At 39.2% G+C, this 27,408-nt stretch overlaps 2 protein-coding genes and 2 long non-coding RNA genes across 4 annotated transcripts in view; 3 read left to right on the forward strand and 1 right to left on the reverse strand.

Annotated features, from left to right (window-relative positions):
* LOC118232149 (B-cell receptor CD22-like) overlaps window positions 1-20,118 on the forward strand; it is a 35,092-nt gene extending 14,974 nt beyond the window's left edge. The window contains exons 8-14 of the mRNA XM_035426805.1: window positions 4,731-4,970; window positions 5,346-5,609; window positions 6,195-6,464; window positions 18,510-18,528; window positions 19,100-19,189; window positions 19,683-19,764; window positions 19,985-20,118. Coding sequence (XP_035282696.1) covers window positions 4,731-4,970; window positions 5,346-5,609; window positions 6,195-6,464; window positions 18,510-18,528; window positions 19,100-19,189; window positions 19,683-19,764; window positions 19,985-20,038 — 1,019 coding nt within the window. The 3' untranslated portion in view covers window positions 20,039-20,118. The remainder of the gene's footprint in view (window positions 1-4,730; window positions 4,971-5,345; window positions 5,610-6,194; window positions 6,465-18,509; window positions 18,529-19,099; window positions 19,190-19,682; window positions 19,765-19,984) is intronic.
* The window catches only part of LOC118232142 (basement membrane-specific heparan sulfate proteoglycan core protein-like), a 1,449,502-nt gene that overhangs the window by 1,231,179 nt on the left and 190,915 nt on the right, over window positions 1-27,408 (forward strand). The gene's annotated exons all lie outside the window — the stretch shown is intronic.
* On the reverse strand, window positions 1,673-21,758 carry LOC118232613. The gene is made up of 3 exons (XR_004766353.1): window positions 21,723-21,758; window positions 19,317-19,320; window positions 1,673-1,864 (listed from the first exon to the last, which is right to left on the reverse strand). It is a non-coding gene; the product is annotated as an uncharacterized LOC118232613 (long non-coding RNA).
* Window positions 21,595-25,908, forward strand: LOC118232471. The gene is made up of 5 exons (XR_004766308.1): window positions 21,595-22,277; window positions 22,708-22,771; window positions 23,432-23,522; window positions 25,424-25,535; window positions 25,866-25,908. It is a non-coding gene; the product is annotated as an uncharacterized LOC118232471 (long non-coding RNA).

The raw sequence follows: 27,408 nt of genomic DNA on the forward strand, positions 1-27,408 counted from the left end.
AGGAATAGGGATGAAGGTCCGTTTCGGTTCGGGTGGAGTTCAGGAAAGACTATAGGCACCTGCCTGAACCCCCTGAACCAGTAAGAGGCTCTTTTCATTTCCAGACCAAGTAAACTCAGTTCCAGTATGGAACAGTAAAGCATACTTTTAAAATTTAAGATCACACTAAAATGGACGAACCAAAGCTTCAACTGATGCAACAGGCACTCATTCAAACTTATGTCAGAGGTCTCTGGTTACTTGTTCATCCCTTCCCAGTGGGAACACATCTCCGTGACTCTGTGCACACTTGCTTGTGTTTGACACACTGTATATTTTCATGTTTGTATTTCATATACAATGCACGCTATTTGCTTATTTTTGGTTTATATTACCTACAGTACATCTCAACCATTTTGATTGTAGTTTATATATTTTGGGGAATAAGCGTATGCATGCCCGCATCTAGTTATTTTGCTGGTCTACACACCTAACTTATATTTAACTGTGATTTAAGTGATTTTCTAAGTGTTGCATTGACATTCCTACCTTTATGCATGCACTTATTTGAAATGCTATGTCTGTTTATTTACAGCACTGTGTGGCCACTCTGGTTCCCTTTTAACAGTGCAACTGGAGGCGCACTTATGTGTGACTGAGTCTCTTCCTGTGTCTCACAGCCTTCAGAGAGTGACAAACGCAGCCAGCGACACAAACTCTGCGCTTCAGAGAGCTGACGAGGCCTCAGTGTGGGATTAAAACACACAGAGGAGAGAATCTGCAGAGAATGAGAAATGATGGAGATCAGGGTGAAAGAGTCTCTTTTTGTCTTTAACTTTACAGAACTGCTGTTTGTTTCTGCTATCTTATCCATCTTATGAAGAACTGTTGGTGGAGGATTTTTCCCAAAGTACTGTAACCCTGCTGCAACATGCATGTTCATGTAACCCTGCTGCAACATGCATGTTCATGTAACCCTGCTGCATACATGCTCCAGTGACACCATTACACGTTTATATAACCTAGTTACACACACGCTCATAACTCATGTACATGCGCATGTACTCTGTTACATTAAATGGGAAGAATATAATGCAGATTAATGTAGATTATAGTCTCCAATCTCAAGTCACTTTTAAAGGCAAGGTCCAAAATCCTTTAAAACAGTGTTTTAGTTTGACATTTTACATTGCCTTGTCATATTGACACCATTTTTACTTTCTGTCTGTTTAGCTATTTGAAATAATGCATCTTTTTATTTGTTTTCTTTACATACATTGTTTTATTTTGTGTATTACTGCATTATGATTTAATTGAGCATTGTAAAGCACTGTGAACCTTGAACCTCTGTTTTGATAAAGATTATTATTATTTTCTTTATATGGCCATCATGTTTTGCCTGCAACCCCCCCCCCCCCCCCCCCCCCCCCCCGCCAAAAAAACAAATTAAATAAAATCATTTTTATATTAATTCCATTTTATTCATGTGTGGGCATCTATTTCATCTCTGTGAAATGTGAAAGATACAATAATCCAGTCGGCTGTATGTGGTAAAAATCATCTTCATGAGGTATAAGCATTGAAATACAACTAATTATGTGCATGATGGACCGTATAACAGGCAAAGCCAAAACAAAGTTCTAAAAGGTCGCATGAACATCAACCACAGAAACAGTGCTGCACCAGCAGAACTGAACTGAGATGTGGAATTAAATAAAGAATAGAACAGGCTGCAGGAAGTGAGCAGCGCTTTAACTGTCTGTGGTCAGGGTGGCTCTCGCCTGAAATTAGGCATCTTCACCCACAGCCGCGCCCGCTACTCCTCTGCACAAAAGAGCCAAGCAGGGGCACCTCACAGTACCCGCTTTGGGGCCCCAGAGCAGTGCTCCAGGTGGGGATGGAAACTGCAACCTCAGAGCTCCCAGTCACACTCTGGACCCCCAAACCACCATACTGCACTGCTGCCATACACAAAGATACGAAAACTACGCCTGTCCACTCCTTTCATCTTCTGTGAAAGTACAGTGTGTGCAATCTTTATGTTAATACGAGGGTTATAGGCTAAGCTACAGCAACGTTTTGTTGATGTTTCGTCTTCATGTCAAAAATCCGATGCATGAAACATAAACACGACTGAGCAATGTATGGTAGCAATGGTAAAGCAAGCTGATTGTGGCAGTAAAAATTACCACGGAGGGATAGATGGATGCAATACATTCAATCTACCTGTAGATGGGGCAATTATTAAAATCGATGAGTCCTGTATGTACATTTCAGATCAATTTCTTGGACGATCTTTCACTAAACTGAATTAAATAATCTGGTTTAGGTAATGGATTTTGTATAGGGCTCCTGAATGTATCAGTGATTACCTGTGCCTGATGCCTATCACACCTTTTACAGTCACTTTTATATTAACCTCTACTGTACATGTATTGGAATAGGGGTGGCACGGTGGTGCAGTGGGTAGCACTGTCGCCTCACAGCAAGAAGGCACTGGGTTCGAATCTCGGGTTGGGGCCTTTCTGTCTGGAGTTTGCGTGTACCTCCGGGTACTCCGGTTGCCTCCCACGGTCCAATAACATACAAATAGGCCAATTGGAGACTCTAAATTGCCCATAGGTATGAATGTGAGAGTGAATGGTGTGTGTTCCCTGCGATAGATTGGCAACCTGTCCAGAGTGTATTCCTGCCTCTCGCCCAAAGCATGCTTGGATAGGCTCCAGCACCAGCTCCAGCTTAGGATAAGAGGGTATAGATAATGGATGGATTGATGGATGTATTGGAATTGGCAATGCCTCAGATCTTAGCAACAGTTTGTGTTGTAATCCGGAATCATTTTTGTGAAGATAGTAGTTAAGTTTATTTTATAAGCATAATATGCCAAAATGAACATAAATATTGACATCTGAATTTCAATAATACAGTGGGGGCAAAGAAATGAGAATTACCCAGTCTTTTTGAAAAGGCACTACTGGTCCAGTCCAGACACAAAGCAAAGACTCTGTATATTTTATTCAAACGTTTGTATCCGATAAAATCTAAAATGTGTATGACCTTCAGGAAGTGAGTCAGATCTGTAACACATTGTTTTATATTTAGTTTGAAGTACTTTCTTCACGGTCACATTCAGCCACACTGCTCTGTCTGTAAGGCTGTTTTATACTAATGGCTCATTAGCAAACCACTGAGGCCAAATCAGAATTCTCTCTTGGTAAGTGTGTTATCATATCATTTCATTTAGTCTAAATTGTGTTACAGTATTGTGTGGTGCAAGAAGATTAAACTGGAATCAAATATTAAATAAAATGTATTTTCTGACTAGAAATGATTGCTGCTTCTTCCATACAAATAACATTCATCAAGTAAAATGCTGTTTGAATCTCTGCTTTCTGGAATCTGTGTGAGCTCTTCATGAAACCCAAAGCATTATTAGGCATCAGCAGCACATTACCTCACTGTGTGGGCTTGTGTAGTATTTGTTATTCTGCTATTTCTGCAAATTAATAAAATACTCTGACAGTCTTTCTTTGTGCTGTTCATTTTCACAGTGTAAATAATAATCAAGACCTGTATATGTGTATTTGGATAAATATTTTCAATCTGATGCAGCCATGCTCTTCAATACCTTGTTGGTAATCGTCCTCTCCGTGTCAGGTAAATTGTTTGTGTGTTTTTTTTCCAGGAATGTATATAATTTCTATAAAATAATGTTCTAAAGTACATTAGTTTAGAGTAGTGCAACATCGCTCATCTGAAGAGAGGGGAAAAAAGAGAGAACTGATAAGATGAAGTTCCTCTTCACACTCAGCATTGAAACTGAGACAGAGGCATGATATAAATCTCTGTGCCTGTACTAAATGATCAGATCTGTTGATTGTGCATGTTGCATTCTTAGAATGACGACACAAGTATTTCAGTGCTACTACATTCTAGCAAAGCTAGCTACTAAGCAAGACTTCCTGTACCTGCGAATCTCACATTGATCAGAGGCTACTGCCATATACTGACATCAGTTAGTATTGAAATACAAGTACAATTATTGATGTTCCATAGTTTTGGAGAAGTTAGGTGCAGTTTATTTAAAGTTTTGTTTATTGAATCCCTTATCTGTCATGTTGCCAACACATCAGTGTTTTAAAGGATTTCTGAGAAGTGAATTTGTGTGTGTGTGTGTGTGTGTGTGCATTTGTGTATGTGTGCGCATGTGTGTGTGTACGCGTGTGTGTGTGTGTGTGTGTGTGTATGTACGTGTATGTGTGTCTGCATGTGTGTGTGTGTGTGTGCATGTGTGTTTGTTTGTATTTTTCAGGTGTTCTGAGCCAGAGGGGATGGGGAGTGACTTACACCCCTGAGAGAATCTGTGCCTTAACGGGGTCTTCACTAGACATGAGCTGCACTTACTCATATCCCACATCTCACACAGTGCAGAAAACTTTCTGGTTTATTCACTGGAACAAGCCACAGGAGCCTGAGGACCTGTCCCAGGACCCAGAGTACTCTGACCGTGTGGAGTACCTGGGGAATCAGAACAGTGACTGCACTTTCAGAATAAACCAACTGAGTGAAACTGATTCAGGAACATACCGATTCAGGTTCCTGACTGACCTGACTGATGTTGAAAATTCTACTGGAGAACCTGGTGTCACATTAGCAGTTACAGGTAATTATTTTAGGCTATAAACTCAGAAGATTTTCTTCCCACAAGTATGAATGGAAGTTTTTTTACAGGTCTAATTTGCTATTTGCAGATCTACAGGTGATGGTGAATCCTGGCACAGTCACAGAGGGACAGAGTGTGAGACTGACCTGTAGCACCACCTGCACTCTGACTGGCAGCCCAGCCTTCATCTGGTACAGGGGTGGATCTCCTCTGTCCTTCACTGATCAGAGTCACCAGTTCACAGCCAGCAGTGAAGACCGAGGCCGCTACACCTGTGCTGTGAAAGGCTATGAGCTTCGGTCCCCTGCAGTGGCTCTTAATGTGAGATGTGAGTGCTAGGCAAACTTGTGTGGTCGTCAATATTTGTGATTTTCAAAATTCTTCAAATCTCACAAATTTGAAATATTTCAGCCATAATTTTCCACTAAATTGTACAGATTATTTTATGCTGCATGTAAATGTACTGACACTAAAGCACTGGATGAAATTTCAATACCTGAAAACATGCTATGATGCAATGATTTGAAAACACTATGTCTGCCTGAGTCAGGTTTAAATTTCACATGAAACTACAAATTATTGTTCTCTCTTTCAGATCGTCCCACGAGCATCTCAGTATCAGTATATCAGTATTTTTATATAGATGTCACCCCTCAATGTGACATCTATATAAAACTGCAGGACCTGTTATTATCTCTTTCAGATCCTCCGAAGAGCGTCTCAGTATCAGTGAGCTCCTCTGGTGAAATAGTGGAGGGCAGTTCAGTGACTCTGACCTGCAGCAGCGCTGCCAACCCACCAGTGCAGAGATACGCCTGGTATAAGAATAACAGAGCTGAATCCTCGTGGAGAGAATCCAGTAACACCATTAAAAGCATCACACTGCAGGATGCAGGAGAATACACCTGTCAGACAGAGAATGTGATTGGGACAAACATCTCTCCTCCTAAACGTCTTAATGTGCAGTGTGAGTATATCAGTGCATCTCAGCTTTAAACACACAGAGCAGAGAGTCAGTATCGCCTGAGTGTCTTTGGGCAACTGCACAGTAGTAAGACACTGAGTAAAGCAGTCACACTGGCCAGTGGAGGAGAATGATGAGCCTGATCACACTGAAATGTCTTAAGTAAAGCATGTTGTCATTTTGAATTTGCACAGGGAAAAAAATGTCACATGTAGTGGTTGAACATTAACAGAATGAAGCTATCATTATTAATGACCATGCTAAAAATGATTATATCTAAATATTGCTGTCACTTTTGAAAACTTGCCTGTCCTGAGTCATTTGCGAACTAACCTTTAAAAAGCTGCAGTATATCCAGTTCATTTTAAAACAAAGCACAACATACTGGGATATTCACATTGTGGGATTTCAGCTCCATTATATACTTTACTTTGAAATAAATGTCCCTGCTAGTGCTTTGATATGCAACACAGTGAGTGAGAAATTATATTGAATTTAACACATTTTTCTAATTAATTTAGATGCTCCCAAGAACACCTCAGTGTGACATCTATATAAAACTGCAGGACCTGTTATTTTCTTTTTCAGATTCTCCCAAAATCACCTCAGTATCAGTGAGCCCCTCTGGTGAAATAGTGGAGGGCAGGTCAGTGACTCTGACCTGCAGCAGTGATGCCGACCCACCAGTGCAGAGATACACCTGGTTAAAGAAGACTGGATCTGTATTCTTGAGGAGAGGAACAGAACGGAGTTACATTATTAAAAACATCACACTGCAGGATGTAGGAGAATACTACTGTGAGGCAGAGAATGCGATTGGGACAAAAAGATCTCCTCCTAAACGCCTCGATGTCCAGTGTGAGTATATCAGTGCATCTCAGCTTCAGACACACAGAGCAGAGAGTCAATATCTCCTAAGTATCTTTAGGAAACTTTGCAATCGTAAGACACGGAGTAAAGCAGTCACACTGGCCAGTGAAGGGAGAATCTTATGAAGATATAATTGATTTAACATGATGAGTGAGCCAGATGATACGGACATGTCATAAGTTAAACGAGTAGTCATTCTGAGTTTGCACAGGGCAAACAATCATACCATATGTACTGTAGATGTTTTATACCAAGTAATCGTTACTCTTAATAAACCAAGCAAACAGGTTTGCGTGTTTCTATTTCTATTTTTAACCTTTCTAAACAATGCTAAATAAAATTTCTTATCTAAATACTGCTGTCATTATTGAAAGCTTTTCTATCCTGTGTCTCAAGGCCATTCACCAACCCCCATAAAAGGATGCAGTATATTCTACTCATTTCCAAACAAAGAAAGCATTTGCAGTGTGCTATTTCAGCTTCATTATAAACTTTCCTTTGCAATAAATGGTTCTGAAACTATTTGAGACAAATCACAGAGATTGATAAATTATATGGAATTTAACACATTTCTCTATTGATTTCAGATGCTCCCAACAACACCTCAGTATCAGTGAGCCCCTCTGGTGAAATAGTGGAGGGCAGTTCAGTGACTCTGACCTGCAGCAGCGATGCCAACCCACCAGTGCAGAACTACACCTGGTTTAAGAAGAATGACACTGGAGTCTGGCAGGCAGGATTTGGACAGAGTTTGAACTTTTCTAACTTTAGATCCTGGAACAGAGGACAGTACTACTGTGAGGCACAGAACAGACTTGGAGCTCAGAATGCTTCTGCTCTACTGGTCACAGTGCAAGGTAGGACCAGAACATATTTTATACGATATTTTATACGATATTGATTATGATCCAGAGGCTACAAACCAATGCTGATCATGATACTGGTGCTACAATCCGAATTGGATCATGGTAGATAATGATGATGAGCAGTTTAACTAAAAGTATCATGATGCCAGCATTGAATTCAGTAAAATTCAAATGTACAGAAATTTCTAGTAAAGGTAGGCATATAAGGGGTGTATTTAAACATTTATAAACTTTCGCCTTAAGGACCTTGGTGAGGCATGTTGTGAAATGAACACTGCTATATCATAACTGACAGGGCTACATCTCTCTGACTTAGGAGGTCAGTCACTGATCGTGGCTGCAGCTGTGGGAGTGGCTGCCATTTTGGCTCTTGTGTTTCTGGGTGTTGTGTGCCTGAGGTACGTGGTTGTAAATGAGTCGGTTTGTAGTCACTCCAGTGTGAATTACTGTATGTCTGATTTAGACTCATAGTTTAAAACGAGTGCACATTTTTGTGGAATGTTTTTGTCAAGCTTTAGCTACGTTACATCATGCTGATGCCATACCCCCCTCTAATGTCTGATTAGTGCTTAGACCACTGCATTATTAGACATTTTGTTTTATTGAGATGTCAATTTTATAAACTCTGACTGATGCGTTTGAGTGTCCCAATTAGTTTATCAAACCTGTATGATGTGGTAACAGAATCACCTTAATGCTTGTTCTTAATATGAATAATGTGGACAGTTACAGACCATAACAAAGTCTTGTCAAGAGCATCAATTTGCCCATGAGCTCCAGTGTTGGTCTGAATAAAGCAGAACTACATTTACTGGGCAGGAAGAAACCTCTTATAACTCAAGCTCATTTCCTGTAACCAAATGACATCTGAATAATAAAAAATACACACATACATGGACACTACTGCCTCAGCAATACACATCATTCAAACAAATGCAAATTGTTGTTTGCACAAGAGGGGGTTCTTTAAATATTTGTCTGAAGGTAGATTTACTTTTTATTTTTATTATTTTTTTCTGAATAATCAGGAGGAGAAAATCAACAAATGAGACAGAAGGGGACAGGCAGGTGAGTCAATGAAATCAGTCTACATATATGCATATATGTATTTATCTATGGATGTAATATTATTTTATTTGTATACATTGTTTAAGTAAAAACTGAAATTCAATAACACTTTCTATGATGCCTGTCTATAATCCATTATATACTACTTATAATGCCTTATAGTCTGCTCATAATACAGTATAATTAGAGTTATGAAGACTGTTTAACACTCATAATGCTTTATAACAGTAATCATAAGACATGATTTATTTATTTATATAGCACCTTTCTTACAAATAATTAGAAAGCAGAGCAGTGTGTGCCAAATGGCCTTGAAGGTTTATTAGATTATGTACAGTGGTTATGATCTCTGTGTCATTTTTCAGTGTGTAGACATGCTTAATGGAAATATTTCAGGAGTTAAATATGTGTATTCCCCTATAAAGGACAGTTTCGGTTTCTCAAATGGGTTTGTAGTATATGACAGAAACATGCTACACCGTACAATACTGCTTTTGTGCATATAATAATCTGTTCATTACATACAGAGGCAGGGAGAGTGACTTGTACTTTATGTGTTGTATTCACCTGATTTCAGTGAATAAATACAAAGAGATTATTGTTGTGATGAAGGTTTATTGCTATTGGTTATTGAAAATATATACTTTGAAATGAATATATGAATGAGTATTTCAGTGTGAAATCTTTCCAAGATTTTAAGAAAACCCACTGTAAAATTGGTCATGTTAGAGACAAAATAAATTGTATTAAGTGTATTACATCTGAAACGTCTGGTTCTGCTGATGGCATGTATTTGAATATAAAACATTGATTCATTAGCTGATTTTTTTATATCAGGTTAAATTGATGTTTTGGAGTTAATGGGGGTGAGTAGATCACTCCAGCTCTGAGGAGCTCACTGAAATGAACAGGACCTTTCTGTGGAACTTTCCCATCCTTCTCCTGCCTCTTTTCTTTACCCTGCAGGGGAATAAAAGCCCCATTTATGGCAACGTCTCAGGGATGGCAATGAGTCACACTGGAACACAGGGTACGGACAGAGACGACGGTGAAGTTCCCCTCTACCTCTCTGTGTTGCCCACTAACACCCGCAATCAGGAGTAGGTTCTGTACTTCATTGTTCAGTACGCCAGCATCCAGTTCCGCCCCTCCAGTGCTGCCCCCAGGTGAGAATATCCCACCTTTATACTACCTGTGCTGACTGTCGCTCTGTCAGGTCTATTATCTCTCTCCAGCAGCTTTTATTATAGACTTCTCTCTCTGATTGGGGTCAGGTGAGTGTCCATTCCATGCAGGTTTTTGGTTTAGCCCAGCACTACAACACCTGATTCAACTAATTAACTCAACATGGTCTTCAATCAAGACCTTTATGAGTAGAATCAGGTGTCTTTACGCCTGGGCAAGAAAAGATACCTGCAACCACTCTGGCCCTTTTTGGATAAGATAAAAAAAAAACATTTTTCTGAATGAATAGCACTGTAGGAATTGACTTTTATCTTCACTGTGCAAATCAAGGCTCTGGCTTCTTTGGCAAACAGGATATGTCCCTGGGGCTTGGGAGCTTCTTCTTATGTTAGACTGTATTTTGGTTTGAGTCACATTTATATTTCGGTTGTGAGCTTGATGCTGCCCAAAGCCCAGTTCAGATATTTTAAAATGCTGTCATCTCTTGCTGTTTCTTTGCTGGAAACTTGTCCACCAGGTCAATAGAAGAAAACGGTCATATGAGGACAGGCTGATCTAGACTCATCATTTGACTTGCTCTGCTTTTCCCCTTTATTTCCTCACCTTTTCACTTGCCTGTAGTGTGACCTCAGTCTATGACATCACAGTGATGTAATGTTTGCCTGAAGCAAAATTCCAGAAAATCCTTTGGTAGCGGAACTTTCTGTAGCTTGTGCTTAATGTAGCATGTTGTGCCTAAATGTGATAAAGGCTCAGGTAGGATTGACTTAAATGAGAATGTCTTTGACTTTGATAGAGTCTTCATGTGCTGTTTTATCCATGCAGGTCAAGTGCACCATCAGTACAGGAAGACGGTGTTCTCTACAGCACAGTTCGATATCAGGAAACATGAAAACAAGGCATCCAGATCTCTTTTGTCACAAGCTGCAGACCAATACTGCTTATGCAGTATGCATCTGGACTTCTGAATGTGAGATCATGTTCAGTGTTTGTGCTTCCCTTCTAAACAGCAAATACTATGTCAGGAAAACAATCCTCAAGCAGAAACTTCATTTGCAAGGCATGAATCAAACATTTCCTTCATTGGATGATTCATTTAAGAGTATTTACTAAAACCAGTGAATATAAGATTTAAAGGCGGACATGCAGGTGACTCAGGTCTGAATAAGGAGAGGTATTATCCTTCATAAGGGAGATGGATAAGGGAACAATCTGCTCTAGTCCTCACATTGAAGACGAGACTCTAGGACTCTTTCAGTTACTTCATCCCCTATACCTCCAATGTGCAAACTCTCCTCATGAACTCAGGTCACATGACTGTGCCTTTGTCACATGACCAAGATGACTGTGGTATTGGGTCTGCAAAGATGTACTCAGAATGGATCATTCCTTTGGCATTCTATCAACATTTACATGCATAACAGCTCATGTCTTCATATTGTACACAAAGTATTATCAAGATGTTGGTGCCTGAAAGCCATTATCATTGCTGAATGTATTTGTTGGCCAAATGTACTGGAGAAATGGGCTTTATATGTAATTCAAAGATTATTATTATTTTTATTAATACTTGTATAACATTTACTATTAGACATTCTTGTGCACATTTTGTGATTATATTGTGCTTATTACTGAGCTGATACCATCTAGAGTATAAATTCACATAACGTGAATTTGTTTTTCACATTCTTAGTGTTTATTTTTGTACTACCAAACGTTAGAATTCAGAGCATACCTTGAATTTTTTAAACAATCATTCAATGAAACAAACAAAATAAACCTATGCTTGAAGAATTTTGTACTGTAGGCATTACCCCCTGGGTTCTGCTGATGGAATAGAACATGTGCAGGAAAAGCACTAAACAGGTACTTTAAAAAAACATCCCACAGATGTGATGGGAGGGATGGGGGGGATGGGGGCGGGGGGGGGGGGGGGTTCGGAGAACCAGACGCGACTGAATGGGAATCTGAAAGTTATCCACACAGGGTGGAGTAACCACAAGGTTTCGGAAGACTAGAGGAAGGGGACAAGTAAACAAACAGAAAATTAAATACTCCTAAGGGAGAATATCCAAGGTATATCGGACTAAGTAGTCTACCCATGAAAGGGTGATAAGAACTAAAGGACAAGGAGTATTCTAACTAGACAGAACAGAATAATATACTCCTCTGGGCGGTAAGTCCTGCCGTTAAATACTATCAAAAAACTACTCAGCAATAAGGGCAAAACCGAACAGAAAAAAGGAGTATAATAAAGCTGTCTCATAAAAAGAACTGAGAGTGTAAAGAAGGTGAAAACTAAAGAAAACAGCCCCTTCTATACAAATATCATTCATCAAGTAAAAGGCTGTTTGAGTCTCTGCTTTCTGGAATTGTTGTGAGATCTTCATAAAACCCAAAGCATTTTTAGGCATTAGCAGCACATTAACTCACTGTGTGTGCTTGTGTATTAACTGTTTCTGCTAATTAACAGAATACTCTGACAGTCTTTGTTTCTGCTGTTCATTTTCACAGTGTAAATAATAATCAAGACCTGTATATGTGTTTGTATTAATATTTTCAGTCTGATGCAGCCATGCTCTTCAATACCTTGTTGGTAATCATCCTCTCGGTGTCAGGTAAATGATTTGTTTTTTTCCAAACGTAGTTCTGATGTTTCACTCTACCTATATAGCATTTATCAGCATGTGTTCCTATTTATTAGTCTCCCTTCATTAACACAATCAGAAGCAACAAAAGTGAATGCATTTAAATTGCATTAAGGAATTTATATAATATATATAAAATAATGTTCTACAGTACATTAGTTTAGAGTAGTGCAAAGTTTCTCATCTGAAAAGAGAGGGAAAAAAGAGAGAACTGATAAGATGAAGTTCCTCTTCACACTCAGCTTTAAAACTGAGACAGAGGCATGATATAAATATCTGTGGCTTTACTAAATGATCAGAGCTGTTGATTGTGCATGTTGCATTCTTAGAATGACACAGACACTTGCTCTTAACTTGCTTGGTTTGCTACTGCATTCTAGAAAAGCTAGCTACTAAGCAAAACTTCCTGTACCTGCGAATCTCACATTGATTGGAGGCTACTGCCATCTACTGACATCAGTTAGTATTGAAATACAAGTGCAATAATTGATGTTCCATAGTTTTGGAGAAGTTAGGTGCACCTGTTTTAAAGTTTTGTTAATTGTATCCCTTAGCTGTCATGTTGCCAACACATCTGTGTTTTAAAGGACTTCTGAGCAGTGTGTTTGTGTATGTGTGTCTGCATGTGTGCGTGTGTGTGTGTGTTTTTCAGGTGTTCTGAGCCAGAGCGGATGGGGAGTGACTTACACCCCTGAGAGAATCTGTGCCTTAAAGGGGTCTTCAGTAGACATGAGCTGCACTTACTCATATCCCACATCCCACACAGTGCAGAAAACATTCTGGGTTATTTATGACTGTGTAACCCACCTAAAGGTCAGTTAGCAGTAGGTAAATATTTTCGGGTTAAAGCTAGGTTCGTAAGGAGAGGTTATGAATGATGAGATGGACACAATGAACAACCGGAGCCAGAAAGTAAGTGCAAAATGGTTAGAACTGTATTAAAGAAAGTGTAATGACAACATGTAAAGCCAGCATTTACTTATCACATTCAACAACATTCATTTGTCTTCATATCAATGTCCTGAGTGCTGTAACTGTATTCACTGTCCATTAAGTTCTGAATGTCTTCTGTTCAGTCTGGTTTAGTTCAATTTAGTTAGTTTCAAGTCAGTTTTGTTGGTTGGGTGCACCCTATTTAAAAAATATAAAGTATCAAATAAAATTATTTAATTTCTCAATCACAATCCTACCACACCAGAGTGGGGCTGGGAGAAACAAGGGGTATCAGGGGGTCCTTCCTCAAGTGGATGAAGATGAACCAAGTTGGTCGGCTCGCCATCTCCCTCGTCAGGGAGAGAATCCTAGGTTCACAGGTTTCTTCCAGGGTATCCAGAAAACCCAGCCTGTATGATAACAGGCTATTATAACAACTGCATACTTTTCTCAATCTTAGTTCTTTTCTTTAAGGCATCATTGTAACCTCAAAAGTGTAAAAGTGTTACCAATAAACCAAATAGTACTCTTTATAAATGCTCAACTGTACAGTTTCCTTTTATCAAATATTCTATCACTCTTTAACCATTTATCATGAATTATGATCAAGGTATTTTCCATGTAACTATAGCAAATCATTTTTAAACCATGAACTCAATATAAACACATGGTAAATGGACTGCATTTATATAGCGCTTTTATCCAAAGCGCTTTACAATTGATGCCTCTCATTCGCCAGAGCAGTTAGAGGTTAGGGGTTAGGTGTCTTGCTCAAGGACACTTCGACATGCCCAGGGCGGGGTTTGAACCGGCAACCCTCCGACTGCCAGACAATCGGTCTTACCTCCTGAGCTATATCGCCCACATGGCAATAAACCTTTAACAATCAAGTAAATCATTAGTTGATTGTAAAATCATTTAAATGCATGTGAACTAACCCTCTTGCATTGTCATGCACAATGGAAGATATGGCTACATGATATACACCACTGTAGTGCACTTGCTAAGTGCTAGTGCATGGTTTCTAACAGTACTGCATTAGCTAACTCCAGCACAAGGTTATTACATGGCACATCCATATACATATTACATGGCACATTCATACACGTATGATAGAACTACTATAACAGTGCCATTCACGCTTTCAAATAGCAACATTCAACTTTATGTGAGAGAAACTCAATAGCTATACATACCACGTGTGGCTAATGCTATTTTCTACGGAAACGCGGAGTTAATAACACACGTGTGGCTGCTACAATGGCGATACTTTAGCTAAATTTAAAATATAAACTCACCGAGATCCCAAAGGAAGAAACGGAAGTGTGCAAACTGAAAAATATTAAATGCCACGTGTGGCTAACGCTATTTTCAAGGAACACGGAGTTAACAGCACACGTGTTGCTTCTACAGTTACGATACTTTGGTAAAATTTAATATTTAAACTCACCAAGATCCCAAGGAAAGAAATTGAAGTGTGCGATCTGGAAAATATTTGGTCCCTGGGTCATTTAAGGAGCTGCTCTTTAAGTTTACTGCTTAAATTAATGATTATGACTTTCTACTTCTTATTGTCTTTTTCTCTCTCCCGTTCTCCCCTCTTGCTGTGCAGTCTCAACCAAGTCCTTGGGAGTGGGCGGGGCTAACTATTTTCCAGAATAATCTTAAAACATTACTACCTGTTACAGCCAATAAAACTAATGAGGGATGCAAAACAAGTCCTCCTAATCCGTTAGGTAGGGAGCCTCGCTTCCTTAAAGCTACAGGACCCTTTTAAAGCGTTGCTATTTTTTCTAACAGGTTACAACTGGAACAGTAAACAGGGTAAAGACCTGTCCAATGACCCAGAGTACTCTGACCGTGTGGAGTACCTGGGGAATAAGAACAGTGACTGCACTTTCAGAATAAACTAGCTGAGAGAAAGTGATTCAGCAATATATCGCTTCAAGTTCCTGACCGACCGTTATGGTGGAAAATATACTGGTCATTCTGGAGTCTCGTTGACAGTTACAGGTAATTCTAAACTTTCTTTTTATACTATTAACTGGCAGTACTCCTAATTATTTTCTAATAGAAACAGAATGGTCTTTTTATCATGTTGATTCTTGTGTGCAGGTCTTCAGGTGAAAGTGACAGAGAATGAGGCACAGAGTGTAACACTGACCTGTAGCAGCACCTGCACTTTGAGTGGCAGCCCAACCTTTACCTGGTACAAGAATGGAAAAGTTGTGCCCTATGAGTGTAAATACTCCCTCAATGTAGCCAGCACTGATGATACAGATCTCTACTCCTGTGCTACAGGAGGAGTGACTTCCCCTGCAGTCAATGTGAAATGTGAGTGTCTGCCCATCTTCTGTTTTATTGGGAAATAATGCATGCAGGGCCGGCCCGAGGCATAAGCGAACTAAGCGGCTGCTTAGGGCCCCCGTGGCCACCAGGGGGCCCCCATGCGGTATTCATCCCCTATCGCAAAACCAGCGGTAGTAATTTAAAACGGAATGACAACCAAATATTTCATAACAACGTAACTCATTTTGAAAAAGCGACGATGCAGTTGAACATTAATTTACCTTTAAAAGACATGAGAACAGGGAAGAAGAGCAACCTGCAGATAGTGATTAGGAAATGGAAATTATTGTGTTTACAAACAATGTCGGATCAAGGTAATCCTAAAATGCCCTCATTGGAAAGATTGCATTTGAATAATAACTGTCAAACAAAATGTCATTATAATACACATTTGTAATTGTCCATTCTATCCTTACAGATATATGAGAATGTTTCATGTGTGAATTTTTATTCAAATATTATTTTATTTTATTTAATTCACAATGAACTTGCATTTACTTTGAACTGCACAGTAAAACTGCAGGACCTTTTCTCTTTCAGATGCTCCTAAAAACATCTCAGTATCAGTGAGCCCCTCTGGTGAAATAGTGGAGGGCAGTTCAGTGACTCTGACCTGCAGCAGTGATGCCAACTCACCAGTGCAGAGATACACCTGGTATAAGAATAATAGAGCTGTATCCTCAGAGGCAGTAGTTCCAGAGCACAGTTACACCATTAAAACCATCACACTGCAGGATATAAATCTCAAAGTGCTGTGTGAGTAATTCTGTACTGTCATTTAGAATGGCTTGGATGGGCAGCATCTTCAGTGAAAATAGCCAATGCATATAATTCTAAATGTTGCAGCCTGTCTGTTAAAGCTGAAAATGGGAAGAACATGCAGTCAGATTATAATGCCTTATCCAAAAACCTCTGATATCTGTTTGGCTAGGCTCTATACCTACATTTCCACTGTAGTAATACAGTGTAGCATTCGGCCCGCCCAAGAAGCGGATTGGCCTGTCCAACCATGCTGTCCAAGCACAACATCGTACATCTCTGAATAGTGCAAAGGCGTAAGGTGCTACATTGCCAGATGATAAAAAAACACAGGCATGTCTGAATTGTCTTGTGCCTTCTTTGTTAAGAAAACATTGCGCAGCATTGCTTTGGAATACAGCTTCTTTAATTTTGGTGAGGCAAGATAGCCTTTATAGTTTGTAGTACAGTAACTTGGCATCATTTTGATATCAATACTTTTAATGGCAGGCCTAGATTTAGCCAGTTTGAATGAATGAGTTATAAGCAGTGCTTTGCATGTGTGAGTAACTTGGCATTTTTGTGCATTGAAAACATGTTTTTTATGAGATAATACAATGCCCTGTAGTTGGCGGTATCACCCTTTATCTGCCACCAAATAATTTTTAAAAGAGTGGGGAATGACTGCATGTTTTCACCACGTTATGCCAGCCAATCCAGAGAACAAGCATTCCATTATCAGACAGATTGAGATTTTGGGGTCTCAGTTGACTTCAACCTTTAATTGAAATGAAATGCTGGACCATTTACAGTAATATGCATTCATACATTTATTGTGGGTGCTGTACAATGTGGAATTTTGTTGAATAACTCAGTATATTGTGTTATTGTATTTCTTCTTCTCACTCAGGTGTAAAGGTTGAAATGAAATCTGACACAAGGAGAGAGGGGGAGTGAGGGTGACAATAACCTGTAAAATCACCTGCACTGACCTGACTGGCAGCCAAACATTCATCTGGTACAAGAATGGACAATCTCTGTTTTACACCGCCCAGAAATATGAAAATCATAACTACCTTCAGTTCAAAGCCAGCAGTGGAGATGCAGGCAGCTACTCCTGTGCAGTAAGAGGCCATGAGAATCTCCTGTCCCCAGCAGTGACTCTCGGTGTGAGATGTGAGTATTTGAAGACAAACTCATGCATTTAACTTTACTGAGCGTCATTTGTTACTAATTTTGAAAAGCGGTGATGCAGTTGTACTATAATGTACCTTTAAAAGACATGAGAACTGGGCAGAAGAGCAACCTGCAGATAATGATTAGGAAATGGAAGTTATTATGTTTAGAAACGATATCGGATTAAGTTAATTCTAAAAATTGGCATTGCAATAATAGCAATCAAACAAAATGACATAATGGAAACATTGAGGAAAAGGAAACATACTTTAACCGAGGTAAGTGTGAGATCTATATAAAACTGCAGGACCTGTTATTTTCTCTTTCAGATCCTCCTCAGAGAATCTTATTATCAGTGCGCCCCTCTGGTGAAATAGTGGAGGGCAGTTCAGTGACTCTGACCTGCAGCAGTGATGCCAACCCCCCAGTGCAATACTACACCTGGTTTAAGAATAACAGAGCTGTATCCTCAGAGACAGGAGGACCAGTAGAGTTACACCATTAAAAACATCACACTGCAGGATGCAGGAGAATACACCTGTAAGGCAGGGAATGGGATTGGGACAAACAGATCTCCTCCTAAGCGTCTTGATGTGCAGTGTGAGGAAATCAATGCATCTCAGCTTCAGACACACAGAGCAGAGAGTCAGTATCTCTTGAGTATCTTTTGACAACTACACAGCAGTAAGACACTGAGTAAAGCAGTCACACTGGCCAGTGGAGGAGAATGATGAGCCTGATCACACTGACATGTCTTACATCTGTCAAGCCTGTAGTCATTTTGCATTTGCACAAGGAAAAATAGTATCACATGTAGCAGTTGAACGTTAACAAAATTAAGTTATCATTATTAATGAACATGCTAAAAATGATTATGTCTGAATACTGCTGTCACTACTGAAACCTGTCTATCTGGTGACATTTACCAGAACCCTAAAAAAGCTACAGTATATCCAGTTCATGACACTGGGGGAAATGACACACAGTGTGAGGTTTCAGCTCCATTATAAACCTTAAAATAAATAAATAAATAAAATAAAAAATGTAAAACATTTTTCTATTGATTTCAGATGCTCCCAAGAACACAAGGTATTGGGACTATTTATAAAAAGGGCTTGTGGCAAACACGCCTGCCACAGGCCACCGAAGTGGCTTTCTTTGGGGCCCTCCAGCACAGAGGCACAGGGAGAAGATGTTAAAACAGTCCACATTTATTCCACGAGGGTTTGGCAAGATGGTATAGCCAAATGAGCAGATGTTAAACCCTGTCATGACAGAGAGCTCCTGATGTGGGTGGGGATGGCAGATTTAACCTGTGCGCAGTGATTACCTCACTACGCACAGGTGCAGCCACTCCTGTTCCTGGGTCCAATTAGCCTGGCCAATTATCTCATTCTTAACCCATTATCCAATTGGCCAGGTCTAATTAGCTTGACCCAGGGCAGGTGTGGCTGCTTAAACCAGCCATCCCCACACCACAGGGCTGTACTTTATACATCGGATCATCTGATGGATGTGAATCCCCCCAAATTTTTCAATCTGCTGGAGTACAAAAGAAAAACAACAAAAATTGTATCACTGTCCTGATACTTTTCCAACTTATATCAATGTATTCACACGGAGATTAAATAAACATTATATATTCAAAATTTATGTCTAGTGCCATCCTGGAGCAGAGCACAGCAATACTGCTTGGCTCAGAACACTCATGGAGCTCAGACCTCTACTTCTGTGTCAGACAATATAAAAGGTGAGTAACACGTAATGTACAGTAACACCTCTATCGTTTTGAAGAAGGGTGATTGTTCCTGTGTCAGTATCCATTATAGATCACTTGCATATTTGATCACCGATATCTAGTTTGTTTGCTGGTTGACACACCTAACTCATATTTAACTGTGATTTAATTGATTTTCTGAGTGTTGCATTGACCTTCCTACCTTTATGCATGCACTTATTTTACACAACTCGTATTTCATATGTAATTCAGGTTATTTGCTTATTTTTGATTTATACCACCTAAAGTACATCTACACAATTTTGAAGATATATTATAGTTTATATATTTTGGGGAATTATGGTATGCACGTTCATATCTGTTTTTTTTTTTGTTTTTTTTGCTGGTTTTGAGTGTTGCATTGACCTTTGACCGACATTTATGCATGCACTTATTTTACATGACTCTGGATTGTAGTCTCTGCTATATAAATGTAAATTGAAATGCTATATCTGTTTATTTATAGCAGGAGATACGACAGTGCTCGTATGGACAGTTGTTGGAATCTCTGTGGCTTTTGCACTCTTTACTGTCATGGTGTGCACAAGGTAAATGTTTGCAATGCAAAAGCATCTGGGTACCAATCATCACTGAGAAGACATGATTATAGAAATGCACCATTAGATATCAGAGAGATATGCAGTAATCTTACAGTTTTGCAGTTGAATTCAGAGGAGCAGGTGGGAATGTTATGACAGAATGTCATCAGGGATGGCTGATCCACAGCTCCTGAAGGTCTGTTACTCACCCCCCCCCCCCCCTTTTCAGCAGGAAGAAGAGCACCAACAGAGAGAGAGGAGAGCAGACGCTCTCGTACTGTAAGTAACAAGTTTCCACCTGGATATTCTCACTATTATAACCGTACCAGCCGTTCAGAAAAGCAAAGGCCAGTTCTGTGTACATGCTGTATTTTTATGAAACTACAAAGTCAGTAGGTTTGTGCTGAGCAGAAGCACAGATACACACCAGGCAAGTTACAGTTCATCCAGTTCATCACTGTGTGATGCAGTCAATTTCAGTCTTCCTCCTTATTTTTATTGGTTAAAACTATTGAGGAATATTCCCCACTTAAATCTCAATATGTTGTAATTGTATCTGTGGATATTATTTAGTATGATTTTTTAACATGTGAAAAATATACTTCTGTAATGTAAATTCTTCAAGTGATTCTGAGATATATAATCCATTAAGTCAACAGAGGAATCCGTTCTCGGGGACAACAGAGTGGATAGGGAATGCAAGGGACTGTGTGGCCACTCTGGTTCCCTTTTAACAGTGTAACTGGAGGCGCACTTATGTGTGACTGAGTCTCTTCCTGTGTCTCACCTCAGAGCAGAGCCTTCGGGGAGTGACAAACGCAGCCAGCGACATAAACTCTGTGCTTCAGAGAGCTGACGAGGCCTCAGTGTGGGATTAAAACACACAGAGGAGAGAATCTGCAGAGAATGAGAAATGGTGGAGATCAGGGTGAAAGAGTCTCTTTTTGTCTTTAACTTTACAGAACTGCTGTCTGTTTCTGCTAGATTATCCATTTTATAAAGAGCTGTTGGTGGAGGATTTTTCCCAAAGTACTGTAACCCTGCTGCAACATGCATGTTCATGTAACCCTGCTGCATATATGCTCCTGTGACACCATTACAGGTTTATATAACCCAGTTACACACACGCTCATAACTCATGTACATGCGCATGTATTCTCTCACATTGAATGGGAAGATTATAATGCAGATTAAGGCAGATTATAATCTCCAAACTCAAGTCACTTTTAAAAGCAAGGTCCAAAATCTTTTAAAACAGTGTTTTAGCTTTACATTTTACATTGCCTTGTTGTATTGACCCCATTTTTACTTTCTGTCTGGTTAGCTGTTTGAAATAATGCATCTTTGTGTTTGTTTTCTTTACATACATTGTTTTATTATGTCTATCAATATAGTATGATTTATTTGAGCATTGTAAAGCACTGTGAACCTTGAACCTCTGTTTTGATAAAGATTATCATTATTTTCTTAATATGGCCATCATGTTTTGCCTGCAAACCCCCCCACCAAAAAAATAAAATAAAAAAATGAAATAAAATAAATAAATAAAATAATATTTATTCACGTGTGGGCATCTATTTCATCTCTGTGAAATGTGAAAGATACAATAATCCAATCGACTGTATGTAGTAAAAATCATCTCCATGAAGTATAAGCATTGAAATGCAACTAATTAGTTGTATGAAGGACCAACAGGCAAAGCAAAAACAAAGTTCTAAAAGGTTGCATGAACATCAACCACAGAAACAGCGCCGCTCCACCCCAACTGAACTGAGGTGTGAAATGAAATAAAGAATAGAGCAGGCTGCAGGAAGTGAGCGGCATTTTAACTTCCTCCACTGTCTGTGGTCAGGGTGGCGCTCATTTGAAATTAGGCAGCTTCACCCACAGCCGTGCCCGCTACTCCTCTGCACAAAAGAGCCAAGCAGGGGCACAGTACCCACTTTGGGGCACCAGAGCCGTGATACTTTCACAAAGATAACTACACCTGTCCGCTCCTTTTATCTTCTGCGAAAGTAAGTGCAATCTTTATGTTGATCTGGGGGTTATAGGCTAGGCTACAGCAGCAAAATATTGTCATTTGCATTGGAACATGTTTCCCTCTTTTTTCTGGCTTTTAAACTACTGTTAACATATTTTACACAGCTGTGATGCTCATGTAGCTCTTTAATGTTTTTATATTCATTATTGTGTACCAATATGTCAAATTACACAGTGAAGTTGCATTCTTGGAAAATAATCTTTGTTGTCTATAATTTGATTTTATATTGTCATTCTGCAACCATGTTAAACTGCATGAGCTACTGCCTGTCTTGGCCAGGACACTCTTGAAAAATAGATTTTTAAATTCAACAATAATCTCCTGGTTAAATAAAAATGTAATAATGTTTACAAATAGAAACAATTATTCTTAAAGCTTTGCATACATCACAGTCAGTCTGCCATGTTCAGAAATATGAGCCTGTCAGCAGGGCCGTTTCAGACAGTTTGAAAACCGTTAAGATCACACCTCCTCTACCAGCGTAAGTGGACGATTTAGCCCTGTTTTATTCTTAATGGCTGTTAACACATTTTTTCATCGAGTTGTAAAATAATGTATATGATTCAATAGAGTGCCTTGATAGAAGGTGAGAGAAGAAAAAAAAAATCTTTGATTTTTGAACGCTTACATTTATTGCATTTTTTTAAACAGTGGAGAAATTTAAGTACAGTGTTGTTGTTCTCTGATCTACGAATTACAGCGAGTGCTTTATTCTGTGCTAATCTAGTGATCATAATGGAGATCAGTCTCTCTCACTGCTGAAAGATGGCTATGTGACCAGTGGGGAAAACATGCACAGCATTCGTTTAAAACAGTAAATTATCTTTCTTAAAAATTAAATTATGTAAAAAAAATAATAATAATAAAAATAAGTTAATAATATAAGTAATGTTTTTTATATGTATGTTCAGGCCGATGCAGCCATGCCCCAAACATCCTCAACAGTATTTTTGTAAGCCCTTCTCTCTGCCTCAGGTAAACAATTTAGTTACTTCAGTTCTGCTTATTAATGCCAGTTAACAGACGTTACAATATCTATCAGAAGCTAAAATCTATTATGATTTAATATAACCTGTTTAATTCATTAGACTGGGAAAGCAAAAAATTTAAGGAAATGGGAATCTAAATCATATACACATGATCACATACGTTGTTTAGATGCCCTACTGGCGGACATCTTAAACTGTTATAAGCTACACTTGTATGTTGTCTAATCTGTGTTTATCGTTTGTCCGGTTATGTATTGTGTATGCACTGACGCTTTTACACAAATGAAGTTCCTAACAGATACATAAAGTTGTTTTGAATTTGAATTTGAATTTGGTTTTGAGATTCTTGGCTGAGCAGAATCTTTTTACATTTGTTTTTACCACACATCTGCTGTGAAATATATAGCATAGGATTGTGAAATATAGAGCATAGGATTAATCTGAAGTTCCTGTTCATGCTCAGCTCTGTAATAGGGATGAATAGAGTTCTTTGGCTTTATGACATGCACAGAACTGCATTTACTGGTGTGCTCTATTCCCGAAGAATAGATTTTGCAATCATTTCAACTTTTGTGAAACTAAATTTTATTCTTGAAAATATGTGTGTGTGTGTGTGTGTGTGTGTGTGTGCGTCTCGTTTGCATAGTCCTCCAGACCCCTGTCTGAAGATATTACAATCTCATATTGTATTATAGTCTGCACAGATTATAATATCCAAACTCAAGTCACTTTTAAAGGTAAGTTCCCAGATGTTTTTAAAACAGTGTTTTAGTACTTAATTTTACATTGCCTTGTTGTATTGAGCCCATATTTAAGTTTCTCTCTGGTTTTAGGTATTTGAAAGAATGCCTATTCTATTTGTTTTCTTTACATACATTGTTGTATTTTGTGTATCAATGTATTATGGTTTATTTGAGCATTGTAAAGCACTGTGAACCTCGAACATCTGTTCTGAAACATATTTTCATTATTTTCTTCAAATGGGCATCATGTTTTGCCTGCATTCCATTTAGTTCACATGCGGGGATCAAGTTAATCTCTGTGAAAGATTCAATAATAATACTATTCAATAAGTTGTATGTAGTAAAAGTCATCTTCATGAAATATCAGCATTGAAATGCAACTAATTATGTGCATGAAGGACCATATAACAGGCGAAGCAAAACCAAAGTTCTAAAAGGTCACATGAACATCAACCATAGAAACAGTGCTGCAGCACCAGAACTGATCTGAAGTGTGTAATAAAATAAAGAATAGAACAGGCTGCAGGAAGTGAGCAGCGCTTTAGCTGTCTGTGGTCAGGGTGGCTCTGGTCTGAAATTAGGCAGCTTCACCCACAGCCGCGCCCGCTACTCCTCTGCACAAAAGAGCCAAGCAGGGGCACCTCACAGTACCCGCTTTGGGGCCCCAGAGCAGTGCTCCAGGTGGGGATGGAAACTGCAACCTCAGAGCTCCCAGAGTCACACTCTGGACCCCCAAACCACCATACTGCACTGCTGCGATACACAAATATACGAAAACTACGCCTGTCCACTCCTTTCATCTTCTGTGAAAGTACAGTGTGTGCAATCTTTATGTTAATAAGCAGGTTATAGGCTAAGCAACAGCAGTGTTTTGTTGATGTTTCGGCTTCATGTCAAAAATCCAATGCATGAAACATAAACACGACTGAGCTACGTATGGTAGCAATGGTAAAGCATGCTGTTTGTGGCAGTAAAATTTACCCAGGAGGGATAGATGGATGCAATACATTCAATCTACTTGTAGATGGGGCAGTTACTAAAATAGGGAAGTCCTGTATGTACATTTCAGATCAATTTCTTGGATGATCTTTCACTAAACTGAATTTAATAGTCTGGATTAGGTAATGGATTTTGTATAGGGCTCCTGAATGTATCAGTGCTTACCTGTGCCTGATGCCTATCACACCTTTTACAGTCACTTTTATATTAACCTCTACTGTACATGTATTGGAATAGGGATGACATGGTGGTTCAGTGGGTAGCACTGTCGTCTCACAGCAAGAAGGCTCTGGGTTCGAATCTCGGTTTGGGGCCTTTCTGTCTGGAGTTTGCATGTACCTCCGGGTACTCCGGTTGCCACCCACGGTCCAAAAACATGCAAATAGGCCAATTGGAGACTCTAAATTGCCCAGAGGTATGAATGTGTGAGTGAATGGTGTGTGTTCCCTGCGATAGATTGGCAGCCTGACCAGAGTGTATTCCTGCCTCTCGCCCAGTGCATGCTTGGATAGGCTCCAGCTTCAGCTCAGGATAAGCGCGTGTAGTTAATGGATGGATTGATGGATGTATTGGAATAGGCAAAGCCTCAGATCTTAGCATCAGTTTGTGTTTTAATCCGGAATCCTTTTTGTAAACATAGTAGTTATGTTTATTCCATAAGCGTAATATGCAAAAATGAACATAAATATTGACATCTGAATTTCAATAATACAGTAGGGGCAAAGAAATGAGAATTACCCAGTCTTTTTGAAAAGGCACTACTGGTCCAGTCCAGACACAAAGCAAGCGACTGTGTTTATTTTCTTCAGACTGATAATATATCTGATAAAATCTAAAACATGTATGACCTTCAGGAACTGAGTCAGATCTCTAACACATTCTACTTTTAAATTTAGTGTGAAGCATTTTATATCCGATCATATTCAGCCACACTGCTCTGTCTGCAAGGCTGTTTACTACTAATGGCACATTAGCAAAGCACCGATGCCAGATCAGAACTCTCTCCTGGTAAGTGCATTATCATATTATTTCATTTAGTCAAAACTACTTCACAATATTTTGTGGTGCAAGAAGATTAAACTGTAATCAAATATAAAATTAAATGCATTTTCGGACTATAAATGATTGCTTCTATACAAATATCATTCATCAAGTAAAAGGTGTTTCAGTCCCTGCTTTCAGGAATCTTTGTGAGCTCTTCATAAAACACAAAGAAGTTGTAGGCATTAGCAGCACATTAACTCACTGTGTGTGCTTGTGTAATAATTGTTATTCTGCTATTTCTGCAAATTAATAGAATACTCTGACAGTCTTTCTTTGTGCTGTTCATTTTCACAGTTTTAATAATAATCAAGACCTGTATATGTGTATTTGGATAAATATTTTCAATCTGATGCAGCCATGCTCTTCAATACCTTGTTGGTAATCGTCCTCTCTGTGTCAGGTAAATTGTTTGTTTTGTTATTTTTCCAAATGTAGTTCTGATTTTTCAGTCTACATATAAAGTATTTATCAGCATGTGTTCCTATTCATTAGTCTCTCTTCATTATCTCAATCAGAAGCCAAAGTGAATACATTTAAATGTCCTTAAGGAATGTATATAATTTATATAAAATAATGTTCTACAGTACATTAATTTAGAGTAGTGCAACATCGCTCATCTGAAACGAGAGGGGAACAAAGAGAGAACTGATAAGATGAAGCTCCTCTTCACACTCAACATTGAAACTGAGACAGAGGCATGATAAAAATATCTGTGCCTGTACTAAATGATCGGAGCTGTTGATTGTGCATGTTGCAATCTTAGAATGACGACACAAGTATTCCGGTGCCACGTTTTAATGAATGCAGTTTTTTTTTACTGCAAGCAAAACATAACAGTTTTCGGCCGAAGGTATATGCAGACACTTGCTCTAAACTTACTTGGTTTGCTACTACATTCTAGAAAAGCTAGCTACTAAGCAAGACTTCCTGTACCTGCGAATCTCACATTGATCGGTGGCTACTGCCATCTACTGACATCAGTTAGTATTGAAATTCAAGTTCAATTATTGATGTTTCATAGTTTTGGAGAAGTTAGGTGCACTTGTTTTAACAAGTTTTGTTAATTGAATCCCTTAGCTGTCATGTTGCCAACACATCTGTGTTTTGAAACATTTCTGAGCAGTGTGTTTGTGGGTGTGTGTGCGTGTGTGTGTATGTGCAGGAGAATACTACTGTGAGGCAGAGAATGGGATTGGAACAGACACCTCTCCTCCTAAACGTCTTGATGTGCAGTGTGAGTATATCAGTGCATCTCAGCTTCAGACACACAGAGCAGAGAGTCAGTATCTCTTGAGTGTCTTTGGGAACCTTTGCAATAGTAAGACACTGAGTAAAGCAGTCACACTGACCAGTGAAAAAGAAATCAATTATAATTACATTATCCTACTGTGATGAGTGTGACTTTTCTTTAAATCTGCAGGACCTGTTATTTTCTCTTTCAGATCCTCCGAAGAGCATCTCAGTATCAGCGAGCCCCTTTGGTAAAATAGTGGAGGGCAGTTCAGTGACTCTGACCTGCAGCAGCAGCGATGCCAACCCACCAGTGCAGAGATACATCTGGTATAAGAAGAATAGAGCTGTATCCCCATTGGGAGGATCCAGTTACACCATTAAAAGCATCACACTGCAGGATGCAGGAGAATACTACTGTCAGGCACAGAATGTGATTGGGGCAAACAGATCTCCTCCTATACGTCTTGATGTGCAGTGTGAGTATATCAGTGCATCTCAGCTTCATACACACACAGCAAAGAGTCAGTATCTCCTGAGTGTCTTTGGGTAACTTCTCAGCACACGACACTGAGTAAAGCAGTCACACTGGCCAGTGGAGGAGAAA

The sequence above is a fragment of the Anguilla anguilla genome, chromosome 1 (genome assembly GCF_013347855.1).
Source record: "Anguilla anguilla isolate fAngAng1 chromosome 1, fAngAng1.pri, whole genome shotgun sequence".
NCBI classification, from domain to species: domain Eukaryota; kingdom Metazoa; phylum Chordata; class Actinopteri; order Anguilliformes; family Anguillidae; genus Anguilla; species Anguilla anguilla.